At 41.9% G+C, this 20,184-nt stretch overlaps 2 protein-coding genes across 3 annotated transcripts in view; both read right to left on the bottom strand.

The window, feature by feature from the left end:
* dus1l (dihydrouridine synthase 1-like (S. cerevisiae)) overlaps positions 1–1,438 on the bottom strand; it is a 79,476-nt gene extending 78,038 nt beyond the window's left edge. The window contains exon 1 of one of the 2 annotated variants that reach the window (XM_070857667.1): positions 1,348–1,438. In XM_070857667.1, coding sequence (XP_070713768.1) covers positions 1,348–1,433 — 86 coding nt within the window. In that variant the 5' untranslated portion in view covers positions 1,434–1,438. Of the gene's footprint in view, positions 1–1,285; positions 1,308–1,347 lie in introns of those variants that run through there. The other variant, XM_070857668.1, reaches the window with a different exon arrangement.
* A 2,208-nt stretch (positions 1,439–3,646) lies between these two features.
* fasn (fatty acid synthase) overlaps positions 3,647–20,184 on the bottom strand; it is a 103,008-nt gene continuing 86,470 nt past the window's right edge. Inside the window, exons 37-43 of the mRNA XM_070857666.1 lie at positions 18,141–18,386; positions 15,730–15,918; positions 13,526–13,750; positions 11,981–12,201; positions 10,038–10,136; positions 8,727–8,978; positions 3,647–5,589 (exon numbers count right to left, since the gene is read on the bottom strand). Of these exons, the coding sequence (XP_070713767.1) occupies positions 5,452–5,589; positions 8,727–8,978; positions 10,038–10,136; positions 11,981–12,201; positions 13,526–13,750; positions 15,730–15,918; positions 18,141–18,386 (1,370 nt within the window). The 3' untranslated portion in view covers positions 3,647–5,451. The remainder of the gene's footprint in view (positions 5,590–8,726; positions 8,979–10,037; positions 10,137–11,980; positions 12,202–13,525; positions 13,751–15,729; positions 15,919–18,140; positions 18,387–20,184) is intronic.

Raw genomic sequence — 20,184 nt, 5'->3', positions numbered from 1 at the left:
ATGCTAGCTCTTCAACTGGAACTGTGACCTCAGTTTCCACTTAATCTAATTCCATTAAACTTTCCCATGTTTGAATAAGCTTGTGTTAAACATGTTATTCTAATTTCCTTTGCTCTTGTAGTGATCATACTGCATTTAGGGCCCCTTACTTATTTGTTAAATACATAATGGAAACCTGTCATTTACCCTGTTATAACTTTTCATAATTTTGAAAGTCTCTTAACTTCCCCCTTAACTATGTTCAGGGAAAGAAAACTTGGTTTTACATTGTATTTAAGCTTCATCTAAAATAATCAAACGGTATAATTAAATGGACAATGCTTATTAAACAGAACTTTCTATTGTATAATCAACATAACAAAAACAATTAACTGGTCATTTTCACTTTGCTGTTTGTGGGAATTTACGGAGTTCAAATTGGCTGCCGCGTTTCCTACATTACAATGGTGACTAACTCCAAAAGTACTTCATTGGCTGTAAAGTGTTTTGAGACGTCCGGTGGTCATGAAAGGCGCTATATAAATGCAAGTCTTTTTTTGTACTCTGGTTATGTGTTAAGATTTTGTTCATGTAAGAAGTGAAACAGAAAGCTGTCAAAAGTACCAGCAAAGTGTCAGCCAATCAAGAAGGTGGGTGAGCATCTTGTTTTGAAAACTTGCAGCAACATAGATGCCTTTCCTTCCCATTTTTCCTTATCCCTCCCTCCCAGTGGTGGCACTCCAGTCTTTGAGTCAGAAGGTTGTGGGTTCAAGTTCCACTCCAGAGACTCGAGCACAAACTCTGGACTGACACTCCAGTGCAGTACTCAGAGAGTGCTGCACGGTCGGAGGTGCCGTCTTTCGGATGAGACGTTAAACCGAGGTCTTGTCTGCTCTCTCAGGTGGGTGTAAAAGATCCCATGGCACTATTTTGAAGAGCAGGGGGGTGATCCCCAGTGCCCTGGCCAATATTTATCCCTCAATCAACATCACTAAAAAACAGATTATCTGGTCATTATCACATTGCTGTTTGTGGGAGCTTGCTGTGCGCAAATTGGCTGCTGCATTACCTACAACAGTGACTACACTTCAAAAGTACTTCATTGGCTGTAAAGCGCTTTGGGACGTCCCGAGGTTGTGAAAGGCGCTATATAAATGCAAGTTTGTCTTTCTTTATCTCTCTTCCCCGCCCTCTCTCCTTCCCTCCTCAATCACTCTTTTTTCTCTTTCTCTCCTTTACGCTTTTCCTTCCCCGCTTTCCCTTTTATTACTTTGCTCCTTTCCTCTCTGCCTCATTACTTACTTACTCTCTCTTCCCCTCTCTTGTTCCTTTCCCTCTCTCCTTTCTTTCCATGTGATTCTTACTCACCTGCTCCTGATTTCGGGTCCGCTCCTGAAATCCGACCGCCGGCCGGTCCTTCCCCGTCTCCGCTCCGAGTGGAAACCAAACCTCATCTCCACATTCGGTCCGGCCGCACAGCACCGCCCCTGGTCGCGCACGGCATTGCACCGGCTGCTCAGCTGGGGCGGCCGCTCTGCTTCCTTTAACTGCTCACACAAGAATTATTGTCATAAAAAAGACTGTTCATTTATAAAGTTTGGACTTGAATTCTCTCTAGACTTTTTGCAATATTTAGTGTAGAAATTGTGGATCGTAGTTATCTTTTGCATGTTAGTAACCCAGCGAGTTATATTAATAGAATAGTTTCAATAAGTTCGATTTTAGTGTAGACATTATCACGTTCATAAATGTGGGAGGACATTAAGCCACGATCATTTAATGCAGGTGGATAGGCACCTGTAATATTTTTCATAATTTTAAAAACTAACACAAGATGGTGAAAGTTCACACTGTACCCATTCTAGTGCATCCTTTAGGTTCTGGAACAGAATTTGCAGAGCAGACTGCCCCTTATGAAGGGATAACTAGCTGTCAGTATATATGACCACTTGTAAGGGTATGAATTATATACTTCCTAACCCGATTCTTCATAAATAAGGCTTATGGAATATACATGGTATTATAATTTCCTGCTATGTAATATGTTTATAGTGGATGTTTGGTAAATAATGAGAACAAAAGAAGTAAATGTAAATATTTTAACTAAATATTGATGGGTGATTGTTTTCCTCAGTGTTATAAAGCTTCAACATTGCATCATAGAAGTTTACAGCATGGAAGGAGGCCATTTCGGCCCATCGTGTCCATGCTGGCTGTAGTCAATGTGGTAGCTCTTTATCTACCTTAACTCATTACAAAACTAAATAATTTAATGGTTATAGGGGAAAGAATGGGAAAGTAGGACTAACTGGATTGCTCTTCGAAAGAGCAGGCGCAGACTCGATGGGCCAAATGGCCTTCTTATGTGCTGTTCTATTGGGTGATTCTAGGATGCAGTGGCCACTTGTCATCTTTTTCCTCATTGGTTAAATGTTTTTCTTTCTTGAATAAGTCTATTTCCTTTCTAATTGTTTTTCTTTTCTTTATGTGTATTCCACAAATCCTTTCTCGCCAAAATTTTCTCTCCACTCATTGTGTGGTGAGGGACGAAAGAGAGAAACTTCTGCAGGATACAGCTGCCAAGATACACTCCTCTCATTCAGACTGAAACATTTGAAACTACAAAGTAGTGAATTCTGAGAGTGGATTACCGTGTGCTCCTGGGAATAAAATGACAGCGATTACTACATGAACCATTTACAGTACCGATGAGGGAGCGCTGCACTGGCAGTTGCCATCTTTTGGTTGAGACATTAAACCGAGGCCCCCTCTGCTCTCTCAGGTGGACGTAAAAAATCCCATGGCACTATTTTGAAGAGCAGGGGAGTTATCCCTGTTTTGATGCTACAAATTGCTACAATATTTATCCCTCAGCATCACTGAAACAGATTATCTGGTGATTATCACATTATTTGTGGGAGCTTGCTGGGTCCGAATTGCCTGCTGTATTTCCTACAACAGTGACAATTCAACAAAAAAAAACCTCATTGGCTGTAAAGCACTTTGGGATGTCTGGTGGTCATGAAAGGTGCTATACAAATGCAAGTCTTTCTTTCCTTGCTGTCTCAATAATATAATCCACTTGGCCAGGCAGATTTCATTCATTGTTTCTTTTTGATAAACCTATCTCTGGGACAAGATTTCCTCGATGGACTAGTTGTGAAAAATCATAATCATGCCATGAAGAATAGGTTTATGATTCTGAGTGCAAGAAGGATTTCTCCCCCCCCACTCCCTGCCAGATTCAGTTTTAATTTATTTTTTCAGCTTCTGTAGCCTGAGATATTTTCAATTGCTGAAAGTACTGAATTTAACCTTGCCAAGCTCTGACACTGATAAAAGGTGCAATTGTTAATACGAGTTTCCAAGGATGAAATGGTTGAAAGGCTTCATTACAATATACTCTCAAACAAAATCTCCAAGGAACTTCGTCAGATCTTGTTTAACTGGTTGGATCATGTGAGGGTAATAAATGCTCAGGGTTCGGCTATAATACAATGGAGATGACATTGCAGCTTATAAAAGGGCTGTTCAAGAAGTTTGTCATTGGGTCCAGATATGGTACTGCTCAGAAGAGTCCCAAAACATTTAAATCGCATCAGAAGATGAAACTTAGAAACACTGGGATCAAACCGCTAACAAATCAGAATCAGAGTATACCACTTAATTTAAATTGAAAGTGATTTGAAGTTTTATTTGATATTTGATGCTACAAATTGCAATGCTTTGGATAGAATAATACAAGTTATTACTACAATTTGTCTTGTATGATCATAAACTACAGTGGTCAGGATAGCTGGGATAGAGCAGCAGATAGCAATTAAGCTTCATAGTTAGTCAAATTTAATTACATTCTTGTGAGAAATGGCACAATTACTGCATTGTCAAAAAATTTACAGAAGCCTAGCAATCCTTTCAAATATCTAATTAACTGAAATTACTCCTAAAAAGTCTATCTTTAATTATTGTTCCGTTCTATAAAAATGAATTTTAAACCAGATATTGATTTTTATTAAAACATAAAATACAGGCCGTGAATATGGCCCAGAGGAGCTGTTTCACAAGACCAAAGAAAATATAAGTCACAAAATACATGAAATAAATTCAATGACATACATTTGCTAATGACACTTCAAACAGCAGGATCGGCCCACTTACATGCATGTGTGAAACTCCCTTCCTCCATGTAAAATGAATTGGTGCATTATCTTTAAAAAAAAAATGATCTTTATGTAGTGTCTCTTTATCAATCCGAAGAAGTTGAACATAATTTATGGAATTCTACAGGGATGGAAAAGTGACGCATGCAATATACGCACTGGTGCTTTGCTGAATTATCCCAGCTTTTATAAAATGCAGAATCGTGAATTGACCATGTAAAATGCTCCCATCATGAGGTCCCTTGTTTTGAATTAGAGATCCCCTTGTGTGACTTTGTTTTTACAAAGGAGGTTCTGTTAGATCTGTGAATTATCCAGAGGGTGCACCAGAGACACCTGCTAAATATCTGAGGAGTTGGGGGGGGGGAGGGGGGGGCAGGGAAAAAAAAAAAATTGACGTGCATTATAGGGGGAAGAATGTTTTCTGCTACCTCCATGTAAATAGGCCACGGTTTCTGCTCTGTGCAGGTAGTATTTTACAATTGTATCTAGGGGGTTATCAGTTGCTTTAGTAAAACATTTCGGCCAGCATACCCCGCGCCAACCCCCCAACTTCCTGCTCCCCAAATTTCCCCTCTGGCCTACAAGGCCAGCAGAGCCTGAGTTATGAGATTTGCTACAACTGCCATTTGCTGGCAGGCACTGCGATTGGAATGACATGAGGATAATTATGCCCGCTTCTCATTCACCACAATGGACATGCTCATTTATAGGCGTTGTTCCATTCAGCAGCTTCATCCAATCTAGACAGAACTGTCGAGAGATTCCCGGGACTCAAACTCAGGATCTTCCGACTCGGAGCCAGGCACTTTTAACAACTGATCATTCCAGGCGGAACTGGCTAGTACCCTTTTTGCAATGCCAAACTTTATACTAAAAATAACAAGACTTGAACTTTATTTCATTCCACACACAAAACACAAATAGTTTACAGTTTGGGAGAAAAATTATAAACATTACTTTCATGGACAAAAGAAAATACAGAGCAATGGATCATGCTATTGGTAGGTTCCACATTACATTGTTGTTTTACAAGCTATTCAACGGGACAAATTAAAAAACTGCAGCATCATCAGTTTCTATTTCCTCATAGACAATGAATGTCTCAGAAATAGGTCAGTCAGTTTTTTCTGTTTGTCCGTTTACCAGTTTCTCCAAGAAGCACTATATTTACTGCATTGCACTACAACTAAGCCACACAAAATTACAGTCCTTGCAACAAATTCAGTGCGAGAAAAGACTCGACAGCTGTACAATCTATTGCACGTGCCAGGAACCGTGGTTTGATTGGTCAACGTGTACATTTTCTGCTTCAGCCCTCCCGAGCAGCAACTCTTGGCTCTGCCAACGTGTTGTGGATGATGCCGACAACGGAATCCACTGATGCTCCCTTTAAAAATGTCCAGTGATCTCCTTCGATTACGTGAATCAAGACACTCCCTTCACAAACCTGGAGGTGAAAGAATAAGATGGAAATACTAATGAAATTCATCTGATTTTCTACAGAAATATAGGGGATCGTTTTAGCCTAACCCGCCCATCGGGATCAGGTGGAACGCCAGTTTTACATCCCTGTCCAATATTACTCTGTTCACTTGGGAGTAAAATTGGGCTGGGTGTAAAACCAGCGTCGCACTCACAATTCCGTCAGGTTAAAATTGCTCACGCAGGATTAGATTAGGCAACTGTGAGTAAAGGTCTGTGCTCTTGGTGCATCACCGGCCATTTTGACATAAAGTAAAGCTGAGGACTGAAACTTGGTCAAAGACATTTTGCATTCATGTAACATTAGAAGTTTAGGAGTTTCATTTTGTAAAAGTTAACTATGCAATAAAACATGTTGCTCGTCTTGAGTTCTTGTCGGCAAATGTTACTGAGAGATCTGTCTTTTGCGGGTCCCCAGTTCTGAATCAAGCATTTCACTTGGACAGCAGAATAACTTCAATTGATGATGATCGAAATGAAGTATTCACTCAAGACAGGAGTTTTAAATTACATTTACAGAGCACTTTACATGAGGGGTCGTGAGCTCAATGCTTTTACAGAGGCTTGACCAACTATCACCCTCGGAGATATGGGTATAGAAGATCTGTAAACAGATTTAACTGCAAAGGACTTAGAAATCTTGAATTCATAATCAGATGAATCGTAGTTGATATCAGCATTTAGATTTGCAGAGATCAGGGACGTTTGGAATATCCAAGTAGCAAGCCTGAGGATTGGGAGCAGTTTAGAATTCAGGAAAAAGGACCAGGAGGTTGATTAAGAGGGGAAAAATATAGAGTAGGAGAGTAAACTTGCAAGGAACATAAAAACCGACTGCAACAGTTTCTACAAGTACATAAAAAGAAAAAGATTAGTGAAGACAAATGTAGGTCCTTTACAGATAGAAACAGGAGAATTTGTAATGGGGAACAGGAAATGGCAGAACAATTAAATAAATACTTCGGTTCTGTATTCACAGAAGAGGACACAAATAACGTCCCAGAAATGCTAGGGAACCAAGGGATTAAAGGAAATGATCATTAGTAAGAAAATAGTGCTGGAGAAACTAATGGGACTGAAGGCAGATAAATCCCCAGGACCTGATGATCTGCATCCCAGAGTACTAAAAGAGGTAGCCATGGAAATAGTAGATGCATTGGTTGTCAGCTTCCAAAATTCTATAGATTATGGAACAGTTCCTGCAGATTGGAGGGTGGCAAATGTAACCCGACTATTTAAAAAAGGAGAGAGAAAACGGGGAACTATAGACCGATTAGCCTGACATCAGTAGTAGGGAAAGTGCTGGAGTCTATTATAAAGGATGTGATAATGGCACACTTAGATAATGTCAACGGGATTAAACAAAGTCAACATGGATTTATGAAAGGAAAATCATGGGTGACAAACCTCCTGGAGTTTTTTGAGGATGTAACTGATAGAATAGATATGGGAGAACCAATGGATGTAATGTATTTGGATTTTCAGAAGGCCTTTGATAAAGTCCCACATAAGAGGTTAGTGTGCAAAATTAAAGCACATAGGATTGGGGGTAATGTATTGGCATAGATTGAAAATTGGTTAACTGACAGGAAACAGAGAGTAGGAATAAATGGGTCTTTTTCAGGGTGGCGGGCAGTGACTAGTGGGGTACCACAGGGATCAGTGCTTGGGCCCCAGCTATTCACAATATAGATTAGGATGAGTGAACCAAATGTAATATTTCCAAGTTAGCTGATGACACAAAACTAGGTGGGATTGTGAGTTGTGAAGAGGATGCAAAGACGCTGCAAGGCGATTTAGATAGGTTGAGTGAGTGGGCAAAAACATGGCAGATGCAGTATAACGTGGATAAATGTGAAGTTATCCACTTTGGTAGGAAAAACACAAGGACAAAATATTATTTAAATGGTGATGGCTTGGGAAGTGTCGATGTACAGAGGGACCTGGGTGTCCTTGTACACCAGTCATTGAAAACAAACATGCAGGTGCAGCAAGCAGTTAGGAAGGCAAATAGTATGTTAGCCTTCATAGCAAGAGGATTTGAGTACAGGAGCAAGGATATTTTACTACAGTTATACAGGACCTTGGTGAGACCACACCTGGAGTATTGTGTGCAGTTTTGGTCTCCTTACCTAAGAAAGGATATACTTGCCATAGAGGGAGTGCAGCGAAGGTTCACCAGTCTGATTCCTGGAATGGCAGGGCAGAGAGATTGGGTTGACTCGGCCTGTATTCACTGGAGTTTAGAAGAATGAGAGGGGATCTCATTGAAACGTATAAAATTCTGACTGGGTTGGATAGACTGGATGCCCGGAGGATGTTTCCCCTGGCTGGGAAGTCTAGAACAAGGGGTCACAAGTCTCAGGATACAGGGTAGGAAATTTAGGACGGAGATGAGGAGAAATGTTTTCACTCAGAGGGTGGTGAACCTGTGGAATTCTCTACCACAGAAGGCTGTGGAGGCCACGCCACTGAATATATTTAAGAGGGAGATAGATAGATTTCTAGAAACAAAAGGCATCAAGAGGGAAATAAACGGGAATATGGTGTTGAGAAAGAGGATAGGCCATGATCATATTGATGGCGGTGCAGACGCGAAGGGCCGAATGGCCTACTACTGCTCCTATTTTCTATATTTCTATCCGTAAAAGGCTTATTTGTAGGGTACAGGGTAGTGCAGTGGGCTACCTCACTGTCCTTTCCCCTCAAGTGACGAGATAAAGGAAAATATTTTGGACAATTTATTTCTGGCTTTGGAGACCTCGCCCCACAACATAACTTGGCAGTCTGAGAGAGCCCAGGAGCTTGCTGATGTGAGAAAGGAGATGACAAGTATTCCACACATGATAACGCAGTGTGTACGTAGATATTCAGAGGAAAGGCTGTGCATTCAATGCATTCAGCAGGAATAACCCAAGCTGACATGTAAGGGAGCTCTATTGCTTATTCCTCACGTGCCAACAAGATAAATGTAGCACATGCATTTGAAACCAGAAGCTGATGCTAGAATCTGGGCAAGTTTTTACATACCAATAAAAAAAAACAATTCAACACGAGAGGGGAACAAAGTGCATCTATCCGAAGAAGAAAACAACAGCTCACCTCGGAGAGTTGGTAATCTCCACCCAGACCCTCTTGAAGTCCGTGGGTGGCCTTTGCTCGCAATAGTGTGATGTTACCACCGAATTTAGATGCAGGGATATACATGTCTGCTGCTTTAAGTTTGTAGTAGAAAGCAGTAGCAGCAAAACTAAGCGTGTTACGGTTGATGCCTTTATGGTTTGTGGTGATCATATCAACAACTGCATTGACTCTGGCTTGCAAGCTCTCCAGTGGGAGCAACTTCTCAAAGAGCTGCAGAAAGAAACAGATTGGGGAAATGATTAATTTTGCACAAAGTGTTGCACAGAAATCCCAACTATGAATGAACAATACTGAAATGCAAAATACTTTCGCATTTCAGTAAATTTAACAAGATCATAACTGCTCTGTTTATTTAGAGAATACTGCAAACAAAGAAATCAAGTAAACAAACAGGTTTTACTTCCTGGTCAAAAACATGCTCGGAGATGTTTACAAAAGGGAAGATTTCTTTATGTTGTGCACAGAGCTGGACATGTAGCAGCTGAGAGACTGTTTAATATTTTCCACTAAGTGTTACAGAACCGGTTTTACGGACATGTTTTAAAGCAACTAGATTTGGTTTTAATGAAGTAAAATTTTCACATTTTATCTTCATTTTGTTTGTAATAATCTCATTTCAACCATGCCAAACGTCCCTTCCAGTTGCACCTTTAAGAGTCTCTGCTACCACTGATAAAACATAAATCTGTTAGATTGATGGATAAGGAGATAGTTTTAAAGACTAAGGGGGTAAATTTCCGTAGGATTTCTCCTGTTTGTCCATCCTAACTTCAGCGGAAGAGCCATGAAAACCTCAGGGGAAAAAAAAAAACAGTTCACACACATTTTCCTGGGGTTTCCATTACTCTTCCACCCAAGTAAAGGCAGATGAGCAGGAGATGGTGGTAGTTCATTGTAGCAGCAACGTATGGCACTCAGTGGATGCAGACTTGACCTGTCACACTGTCAAGTTACCAACATCAAAGGAGAAGCTAAACAGGAGCCAAGCTATTGAGTGATCACAGTGCATCATACTCAGGTTGAAATCATGGCCCCATATTATTGCTAGAAAAGTGCAAATTTAGTGATGACCCAAAGGAGCGTGGTGAGGGGCACCTCACCTTCTCAACCACAATTGTCTGGGGATACCAGGGAAGTTTATAATAAATCGGCGATATGTTGGTGATGTGACAACATTTCAGTAAGTGTCTCTCACAAACTGACTCCTTGCGATTCATTCATCGCATTTCCCCAGTGATTTTTCTTTTGCTAAACGTGCTCAGCCCTTACCTTGTTAGGTTCTGCATTTGTGAACTGCCCAACAAATGCACACATTGCTTTGGTTTCTGCTTCTGCATCATTTCCAGTTGTCAGTTTTGCTTTGTAACTCTAGAAATCAAGAAAGAGAGAAGTATGTTAGTGATCTCGTAAAAATAAGCAGGGTTTAAGAGCAGGCTTAAAAAAAAAAATTCATGCAAGAGTTCAAAGAAAAAGAACAGCACGTGTCAATTATGGAAGCATTTTTTGATCTTGTCCGTGCAGCCTTTTTTTACCCAGTAGAGTGAGTTAGTCTTTATTAAATAAAAGCAGAAAATGCTGGAAATGCTCAGCAGGTCAGCCAGCTTCTGTGGAGAGAGAAAGAGAGTTAACGTTTCAGGACGATGACCTTTCATCTGAACTGTCCAGGTGGTCATCGACCTGAAACATTAACTCTCGTGGGCCTTCATTGCGAGAGGGATGGAGTACAAAAGCAGAGAGGTCCTGCTACAACTGTACAGGGTATTGGTGAGGCCGCACCTGGAGTACTGCGAGTAGTTTTGGTCAGCTTTCTTAAGGAAGGATGTACTAGCTTTGGAGGGGGTACATACAGAGACGATTCACTAGGCTGATTCCGGAGATGAGGGAGTTACCTTATGATGATAGATTGAGTAGACTGAGTCTTTACTCGTTGGAGTTCAGAAGGATGAGGGGTGATCTTATAGAAACATTTAAAATAATGAAAGGAATAGACAAGATAGAGGCAGAGAGGTTGTTTCCACTGGTCGGGGAGACTAGAACTAGGGGGCACAGCCTCTAAATACGGGGGGAGCCAATTTAAAACCGAGTTGAGAAGGAATTTCTTCTCCCAGAGGGTTGTGAATCTGTGGAATTCTCTGCCCAAGAAAGCAGTTGAGGCCTAGCTCATTGAATGTATTCAAATCACAGATAGATAGATTTTTAACCAATAAGGGAATTAAGGGTTATGGGGAGCGGGCGGGTAAGTGGAGTCTACGGCCAGATCAGCCATGATCTTGTTGAATGGCGGAGCAGGCTCGAGGGACGAGATGACCTACTCCTGTTCCTAATTCTTATGTTTTCTCTCCACAGATGCTGCCTGAGTATTTCTAGCATTTTATGTCAAATTTCCAGCATCCGCAGTATTTTGCTTTCGCATTAGTCCTCCTTATGGCTTTCCATAATTACAGCTCTGAAAGCAGTAAGAGAAATGTGAAAAGGGACAGAATTAGTTTCACTGCCATTAGGTGGAGGGTTCTGCCATCATGGGGCTGCTTCACTTAAAGGCCCAAATGATCAACCCAAAACAAATTACAATTGCAGTCAATGGAAAGCGAAATCAGGTAGGGTGCGTAACAGGTAAGCAATAGGGCAAAGGAACAGAGGTGCACTGCAAAATAAAAAGGAAAATACAGGTTGAACCTCTCTTATCCGGCACCCTCAAGACCTGGACTGTGCCGGTTAAAGGATTTTGCCGGACGAGGGGAGGTCACGTTCAATTGGATGGTACAGGTACGGAAGCAAGGGGATATCAGGGCAGGCTGAGAGATCGTGGGGGGGTGCGGGAGACTAGTGGATTGTGGGATCAGGCCAGCGATTGCGGGAATCGGCAGCGAGGAAGGACTTCAATTTGTTCATGTCGGAGCGGCCGGGAATGGTGCCGGACGAGGGGTGGTGCCGGATAAAGGAGTCCCAGATAAGGGAAGTTCAGCCTGTACTGCAACTGCTAGTCAGTGAGCTTTGAATTCAGGCCTGTGCCCTTCAATCAGAACTGAAACCCAACAGACGTGCAGGCACATTAGTAAGGCGGGAAAAACAAATGAAAGGCAGAGAAGAAACAGATCCACTACTCCAGTGACCTGGGTTAAGTGACTTGCAAGCTGTTTAATAGAAAACAATTAGCCGATATAAAAAGTGATACATTGTTGTTTCTTAAAATAATGGGGACAGTTTGATACCTGGGTGTACGCAGCCACATACGAGTGGGAGCCATCGAGTAGGATCAGGCAGTCAACCGGACGGGGCACACTGGCCTGTGCTTGCAGCTGCGTGCACATTTCAAACGCCACACAGGCGCCGAAGGAGTAACCCGCAATTCGGTAGGGCCCCTCAGGCTGGACCTGTTTAATACAGCCTAGGTAGTAGGAAGCCAGGTTCGGAATACTATCCAGAGGAGCAGCTGCACCAAAAAACAGACAAAGTTAATGCGATGTAATAATCCGCACTATTTGAACTCAGTCTATTTTACACAAATATTGTCAGCAATGTGCCCAACGCTCTGATACAACACTCTGCCCTCCCTCTGTGGAACCGAGCGGGGCAGGGCTGGGCAATTTGATGGGGACGCACTCTGTTGCTTTCCTGCACACTGGATTTCTTGCTGGCCCCCTTCAAAACAACAACCCATATATGGGTGAGTGCATGTATTGTAATAGTATGCAAGTAAGGGAAATACATCATCATTTACACCATAGCAATCCTGGGTACAGAAGGACACTGACTTGTCCCTGGTGTCTAGTGTTGCTGTGGGCAGCTAAGGGTTGTTTAAATTACAGACACCTATACATCACATTTTTTAATTTTAGTTCAGAATTTGACTGGTTGCACTGTGACTGCTGGCAAGGCGACTCTGGCCTGCCTCAGTATTTCAGCACCTGCTGTAGGCAGACTCTCCAGTAGAGTCCGCATCTGGAGTTGTGTACAGTCTCGGTTTCCTTACCTAAGGAAGGATATACTTATCATAGGAGGGAGTGCAACAAAGGTTCACCAGACCGATTCCTGGGATGGGGGGATTGTCCTATGAGGAGAGATTGAGTAGACTAGGCCTATATTCTCTAGCGTTTAGAGGAATGAGAGGTGATCTCATTGAAACATACAACATTCTTACAGGATGAATGCAGGGAGGATGTTTCCTCTGGCTGGGGAATCTAGAACCAGGGGGTCACAGTCAGCCATTTAGGACTGAGATGAGGAGAAACTTCTTCACTCAGAGGGTGGTGAATCTTTGGAATTCTCTACCCCAGAGGGCTGTGGAGGCTCAGCCTTTGAGTATACTCAAGACAGAGATCGATACATTTTTAAATATTAAAGGAATCAAGGGTTATGGGAATTGGCAGGAAAGTGGAGTTGAGGTAGATCAGCCATGATCTTATTGAAAGGCCTACTCCTGCTCCTAATTCTTATGTTCTTATTTAAGACTATGCAAATATCTGCCCCAATTTTGGTAAAGCGGAAAATCTAGGCCAGTGTTTACTAATGTTGGGTTGGTCTTCACCCCATTTTCATAAGCCAATATTTTGACAATTTATGGTTTTTTAAAATTGGTATAGATAGTGAAGTGATCACCACAAAAATAATATACATTTCTATAGATAAAGATGCAGAAACTCTAGCCAGGATCTGAACATTTTTTGAGCGAGTTGTCTTCAGTTGAATGGTTCCCAAGAATTCCCTGGCTGATTGCGATGCAAAATATTTAGACAAGAGCTCGCCCAGTCCTGTACCTTGTGTACACTGTAGGCCGTAGCAGGGAATGCTGACTTTGGACGCAAGGGCCTTGAAGGCTTCAACCGACCCCTCTATTGGGTGGACGAAGAAGAGAGGTCGCTCATTACTCTCTATGTTATTCAGTTTGGTGATGGTTGACCCTTTAGGATTGACAAGTAGAACATTGAGGTCCAGATCTTTCAGCTGAGAGTCAAGCGGTGTCAGAGGTGCGGGTTTGGATTCTGTACAAAAGACAAGAGTTCATTAATTATCCAGATCCAGAGCGAGGGGTATGAATTTGCATTGTTTCTTAGTGATTAACATTACTGCAATTTTCTGAAAGAAAAACCCACAATAAATGCAACAGGTTATAAGTTAACAATATTTACAATAGTCATGAACAGTGAATATTTTAATTAAATAACGTGTAGGAATAAAATTCTCAGAGAAGTAGAGCTCATTCACAGAACATTAAAATGTTAGTCACAGCGTTTGTTCTTTTAATATCCAGGTACCAAGGAATGTTCCATTTTTGAACACAGCCCGTTATAGTTCCCACCTTATGATTTCATATTTATTACATTGCCATTACTTGAACAATGTGCTCAAATAAATGTACGTTAATCTTCTATTTAAAAAAAAACAGCAGCAGAAAAGCACCTTGGCCTGGATGAATTTATTTATTGTTCTGCACTTTCACCTTTGAGAAAAGTGTGCTCTGAGGGGAGGGGCTGATTCCCGGGATGGCGGGACTGACCTATCAAGAAAGATTGGATCAATTGGGCTTGTATTCACTGGAGTTCAGAAGAATGAGAGGGGACCTCATAGAAACGTTTAAAATTCTGACGGGTTTAGACAGGTTAGATGCAGAAAGAATGTTCCCAATGTTGGGGAGGTCCAGAACCAGGGGTCACAGTCTGAGGATAAGGGGTAAGCCATTTAGGACCGAGATGAGGAGAAACTTCTTCACCCAGAGAGTGGTGAACCTGTGGAATTCTCTACCACAGAAAGTAGTTGAGGCCAATTCACTAAATATATTCAAAAGGGAGTTAGATGAAGTCCTTACTACTCGGGGGATCAAGGGTTATGGCGAGAAAGCAGGAAGGGGGTACTGAAGTTTCATGTTCAGCCATGAACTCATTGAATGGCGGTGCAGGCTAGAAGGGCTGAATGGCCTGCTCCTGCACCTATTTTCTATGTTTCTATGTAATGAAAGAACATGGGAAAAAGAGCAGCGATTTTTCACAATGCTTCAAGTGTTGCCTCCCAGGTGCAGAGGCTGTTCCTAACTTAGGTTTGTGCCATACTTTGACGGGTCCACAAGAAATATGGACAAACGAGGGGAAGGAGCATGCTCACCTTCTCTTCTAGGCCAGTGCTGAATGAAAAGAATCATTCTTTCCACACACAAAGGACAGTGGAAATATGGAACTCTCTCCAACAAAAAAGGTGTGGATGTTGGGTCAACTGAAATTGTAAAGACTGAGATTGACAGATTTTGTTAGGTAGAGGTATCAAGGGATATGAAGAAAGGGCATGTGAATGGCGTTGAGATACAGATCAGCCATGATCCAACAGTGGAACAGACCCGAGGGGCTGAATGGGCAACTCCTGCTCCTATGTTTCCCATGCTCACTGGCTGTAAAGTGCTTTGGGATGTCCTAAGGTCATGAAAAACACTACATAAATGCAAGTTCTTTCTTTCCTTTTCTTTTGATACCAGCACACCTCTTTACTCATTTGCAGCTAAGTACAAAGTAGCTGAGCGACTGAATTGACTCAAGCAGCAAACTTCTTCCATTCAGCTGGTCTGTGTGCTTTTACTGGAGGGCAGCTTTCAGTCTCAAGTAGGGCAATCCTGCTTTGGAACAAGAGGTTAAACTCATCAGCATCAAAGGCTAAATGTTATCTATTGGTCTGCACGATGCCATCGCGAACATTTAATTCAACACCACAAATTCCCCTTATATAGCAACCTGCAATTCTTTAAGAGTAGCCATGTTGCCTGAATTTGTGTTTCCCAGCCAAGTGTGTTATTGGCCAAGTCTTTCCTGTGCCTGTAGAACTATTCAAAATGAGGACTTGGGCATTCTATAGCAAATGTTGGCAACACCCACGCTACAGGCACACCCACACCACAGGCATGCATAGTCACAGTTTTGCCAAAATAGCAAAAATCGAGGTTATAGTGCATCACCTTTCAATATTTTAAAATTCCTACCTCCTGCACTGCCAGATTTATTCACTAGTTCACGTAATTTGTTGATGGTGAGCTGTCGGATTTCTCTCATCGTCATGATGATTTCGTAGTCCCTCTCAAGTGTTTGTCGTACTTCCACTGCCATCAGCGAATCAAGGCCTAGGTCGGCAAGAGTTGAATCCGGGTTCAAACCATTGATGTCCCGTGCACCTTAGGGGAGAGGAAGAACAGCACCTTAACCCAACAGACCAAGCCAGACAACTGTGAATACATAATCTCTGCAAATTCTTTTTTTTTTTAAATATAAAAAGTGGGAGACATACAAATGTAATTATTGTGCGTTAATAGCAAATTTCCAATCAGAATTTCCAGGGCAATTTCCGAAGATTCTGCTCCAAATGCTTACTGCCATAAAAACTTGCTGCTAAAAATTAACGTGCTCAGGTAACAGATAAATTATCGTGCATGGAATCTCTAGCCGTGTTAGATAACATGATGGGATCACCAGCCGTGTATGTCCATTGCAGTTTATCTTTGTGAATAGAATGCCCCGTCATAAAGCTCTCTGTTTATGTATACCATTGTAATAAAATCATGTTAAGTATTCAATTTCTGTGGGTAAATTGTGTACATGTGGGGTTTTAATGCTGGAGTTTAGGCGCTCAGCGAACCTCTGACCTCAAACTATGTCCAGGCCTAAAGCTGCTTATGGTTTGATCAGGTCTGAAACTGCCAAAAATGTGCTTGTGTAATTGATGTGATTAACTCATGTGTGAGATTAATGTAATTACCTTGTGTAAGCAAAGGCATCACATGGCGAGACTCCACGTCTGCCACTAGGCGGGGGACCAATCATGGACAGATCATGCGCTCGAAGAGCCAATCACTTGGTCAGAAGGGCTCATGCCCGAGCAGATTATGGACTTGGGACAGTATAACAAGGGCAAGCCGAACGTGGATTGTCATAGCAGAGACGACAAAACTACAAGCAAGAGAGGACGCAGTGACGGGGACGTGACTGAAGGCAAGTCAGGACCTGTCGGGGCCCATTAATTACTGCCTCTATTTTGTTAAGCTTTTATAGGGTCACACTTAATAAATTGTCCCTACTTGTTGCAATGTGGTAGCCTCACTGTCAATTCTTCTGCCGGGTCTGAACAAAACCTTACACCATTTACATTTAAAGCTTCCTGTCAAATTCTCCGGATGAGTCAGTGGGTTTATCCAACCAGTACAGATCAGGAAGGTCCTAGAATTAATCTGCAGTCTGTGCTGAGGTAGTTGATTATAGCTGGGGGGGTGGGAGGGGGAAGGTGTAGAACAGGGGCACTACAACCGGTCTCAGCATCACTGCTTTAGGGAAGAATCAACAGCCAGGATTGTCGCTCCTAATCACTCACCAAAGACCCTGCCAGAAATGCACCCGTTTGGTTGAGGGGAGGAGAGAATTTGACTGTGATTGCCTCCAGAGTTCAATGTCCTGCCAAGACTTATAATAAAGGCTTCTACATGAATAAAGCCTGTAGAACACAACTGATGCACAGGGAACCATATCCCAAAACAAGGAGTCAACAGGGGGGGCAAAATCCAACTTCTGCTGGGTGCAAAACAGGCGGCAGTGGATCGGCCGAAGGTTGTAGGCCCGATTTTCCTCAAAGTCAATGGAAAAGACAATTGGACAGGTCTATAACGGGCAGCTGATCCCACTGCCGCCTGTTTTGTGCCCGGGTCAAAGTTGAATTTTACCCCCAGTACCTTGGAAACAAGATGGAGAAATGGGCGAGAACACTTTTTGAAAATTGCTTCTTGTTGCATCACACCTAACCAACCTTTATGAGAAACCATTACAAATGCTTTGTACTGTTTGAATTTACAAATATTTTAATTGTAAAATCACAAAAAAAACAAAATACAAGAAAGTGTGACGCCTATTTTAATTTAGAATTTTTGCAAAACTGTGTAAACTAAATCATGAGGACATGGAATCTAGTTATCTCCTACATGCTGCAATATGAAAACAGCTGACTGCTGCTAACTAATCCTTAATTTGTAACTTTATTCAGTATTCAAATAGCAGCAATGTTCTTGCTGTATTGTTTGCACATTTAATGAGTTCTGCAGGTTACTGCTCAAATCCTTAACTCTAGAAACCATTTTAATCAGTTGTATTGTTGTGTAAGCAAATCACAGTTATGACGTGGAGACACACAGATTGTTTTGCGAAGTAAGAGAACTGTATTCACTTGGTGAGTATTTATTTTTAAACCATGCGGTGTTAAAATTAGCCACTTAATGTTGGACAGATAGCAACAGGTCTTACATTTTTATACAAAAACCTAAAATTGTTAATGTTCACTCTCATAGGGCAGAGCAATAGCGATGTGCATCCATGCAAAACATTCTACAACGTATCTTTCATCAATAAAGCTTACCGAGTATGTTGGCAACAGCTGCGATGAGGTCCCGCTGGCCACTGCCATCAGTCTTGATAACTACTTTCTTCTGAGCAAGGACGAAACTGCACATCACTGGATGGGACTGATTCAGGAACTGGTCCAGAACCTCTAAACAGGAGCTGATTTTCTGAGGCAAAGTTCCACCGATTACAGTGTCATTATCACCCATGGTCTCCAAGATAACACCCACATCGCCAATGGCACCCCACTGTATGGCTAGGCCTAAGACACAGATCAAAGATAATCTTTGTAAATTACAGAAACATTCTTAGATATTTTCACAATCTTTTGTTCTTTTCAATTTCTTCGCTGAGGTGATTACCATAAAGGAACTACCAATTTCTACTGCTTTAGAGTGCTTCCAGTTGAATGCTCAGAACTCAATAGGGTACTTAACTCATTATTTCTCTTCATTCCAAACCTCAAATATTTGAGTTCTAATGAGGTTAGATCCAGAAACATTAGCCCCAATTTACAAATGATCATGCATTTGCACTGTGCATTTTCAGTTTTTATTTCAGATTTCCAGCATTTCCTTTTAATTACAGGAAAGGGTGCAGTTATTTGGTGGCAATTTATTCACTCAAATGATGATTATTGGCACGCTGCTATAGGGGCAAAGAGGGCTAATGTGTCGCCATGTTGTAGGGTGGTAGTAGATTGAGGGAATGTCCCTTTCCTGGAACGTAGGGGAGGAGATAAGGCAGTGGTGTCACAGGTAGACTGCGTTACACAAAGGAGAAAACTTGAGGGATGAGGTGGCTTCTGATGCACCTTAGAGCAGTCACTGAGGAGTCCTGTGTTTTTTTCACTATTATGATGCTATATCCATCATTTAGTTCGGTCTTCAGCCCAATTTTCTTGCCACAAAAATGTTATTGCCCCATTTATATACCGCTAATACAACGGAAACAGCGAGGAAATTCACTCCCAAGGCCTCCCATCAGCGGGTGAAAACTGGATAGTACATGAATGATGAGAATATTCCTTCACAATAATAACATGGCCTCACATTAAATTGATTGATATCCTGCTCTCTCGATAGCGACTGGATGTCAAAGTTTGATAGACAACTGCCAATTTCAAAAACATAAATAATGTAATATGAATTACTGAAACTTAATAGAAGAGAGTAAGGATTTTTTTTTGAGGGGGGGGGGGAAATGATGAGTGAGTCCAGGATGGGAGATTGCACAGAGTCATGAAGGGAGAACATAATGGTCCAGAATTTGCTGGAGCAGTACATCTCGTGGCATACCCAGTTAGTTACAATTCTTCCCTTACTCTTCAGCTCCAAACGTTTTTGCCTTGCGAGTTGCTGGAAGTGTGAGCAGTTAATAATCTGGCGAGGGCAATGTGGCATCTGGGACCTTGGTGAACAATGGGACCAACAGTTTATAAGAACATAAGAAATAGGAACAGGAGTAGGCCATACTGCCCCTCGAGCCTGCTCCACCATTGAATAAGATCATGGCTGATCTGATCATAGACTCAGCTCCACTTCCCTGCCCGCTCCCCATAACCCCTTATCATTTAAGAAACTGTCTATTTCTGTCTTAAATTTATTCAATGTCCCAGCTTCCACAGCTCACTGAGGCAGCAAATTCCAATCCTCATAAGAAATTTCTCCTCATCCCAGTTTTAAATGGACAGCCCCTTATTCTAAGATCATGCCCTCTAGTTCTGGTCTCCCCCATCAGTGGAAACATCCTCTCTGCATCCACCTTGTCAAGCCCCCTCATAATCTTATACGTTTCGATAAGATCACCTCTCATTCTTCTGAATTCCAATGAGTAGAGGCACAACCTACTCAACCTTTCCTCCTAAATCAACCCCCTCATCTCCAGAATCAACCTTGTGAACCTTCTGTGAACTGCCTCCAAAGCAAATATATCCTTTCATAAATATGGAAACCAAAACTGCACGCAGTATTCCAGGTGTGGCCTCACCCTATATAGCTGTAGCAAGACTTTCCTGCTTTTATACGCCATCCCCTTTGCAATAAAGGCCAAGATTCCAT

Source organism: Pristiophorus japonicus, chromosome 16, assembly GCF_044704955.1.
Source record: "Pristiophorus japonicus isolate sPriJap1 chromosome 16, sPriJap1.hap1, whole genome shotgun sequence".
In the NCBI taxonomy this organism is placed as follows: Eukaryota; Metazoa; Chordata; class Chondrichthyes; family Pristiophoridae; genus Pristiophorus; species Pristiophorus japonicus.
This window is presented reverse-complemented; position numbering and strand designations above follow the sequence as displayed.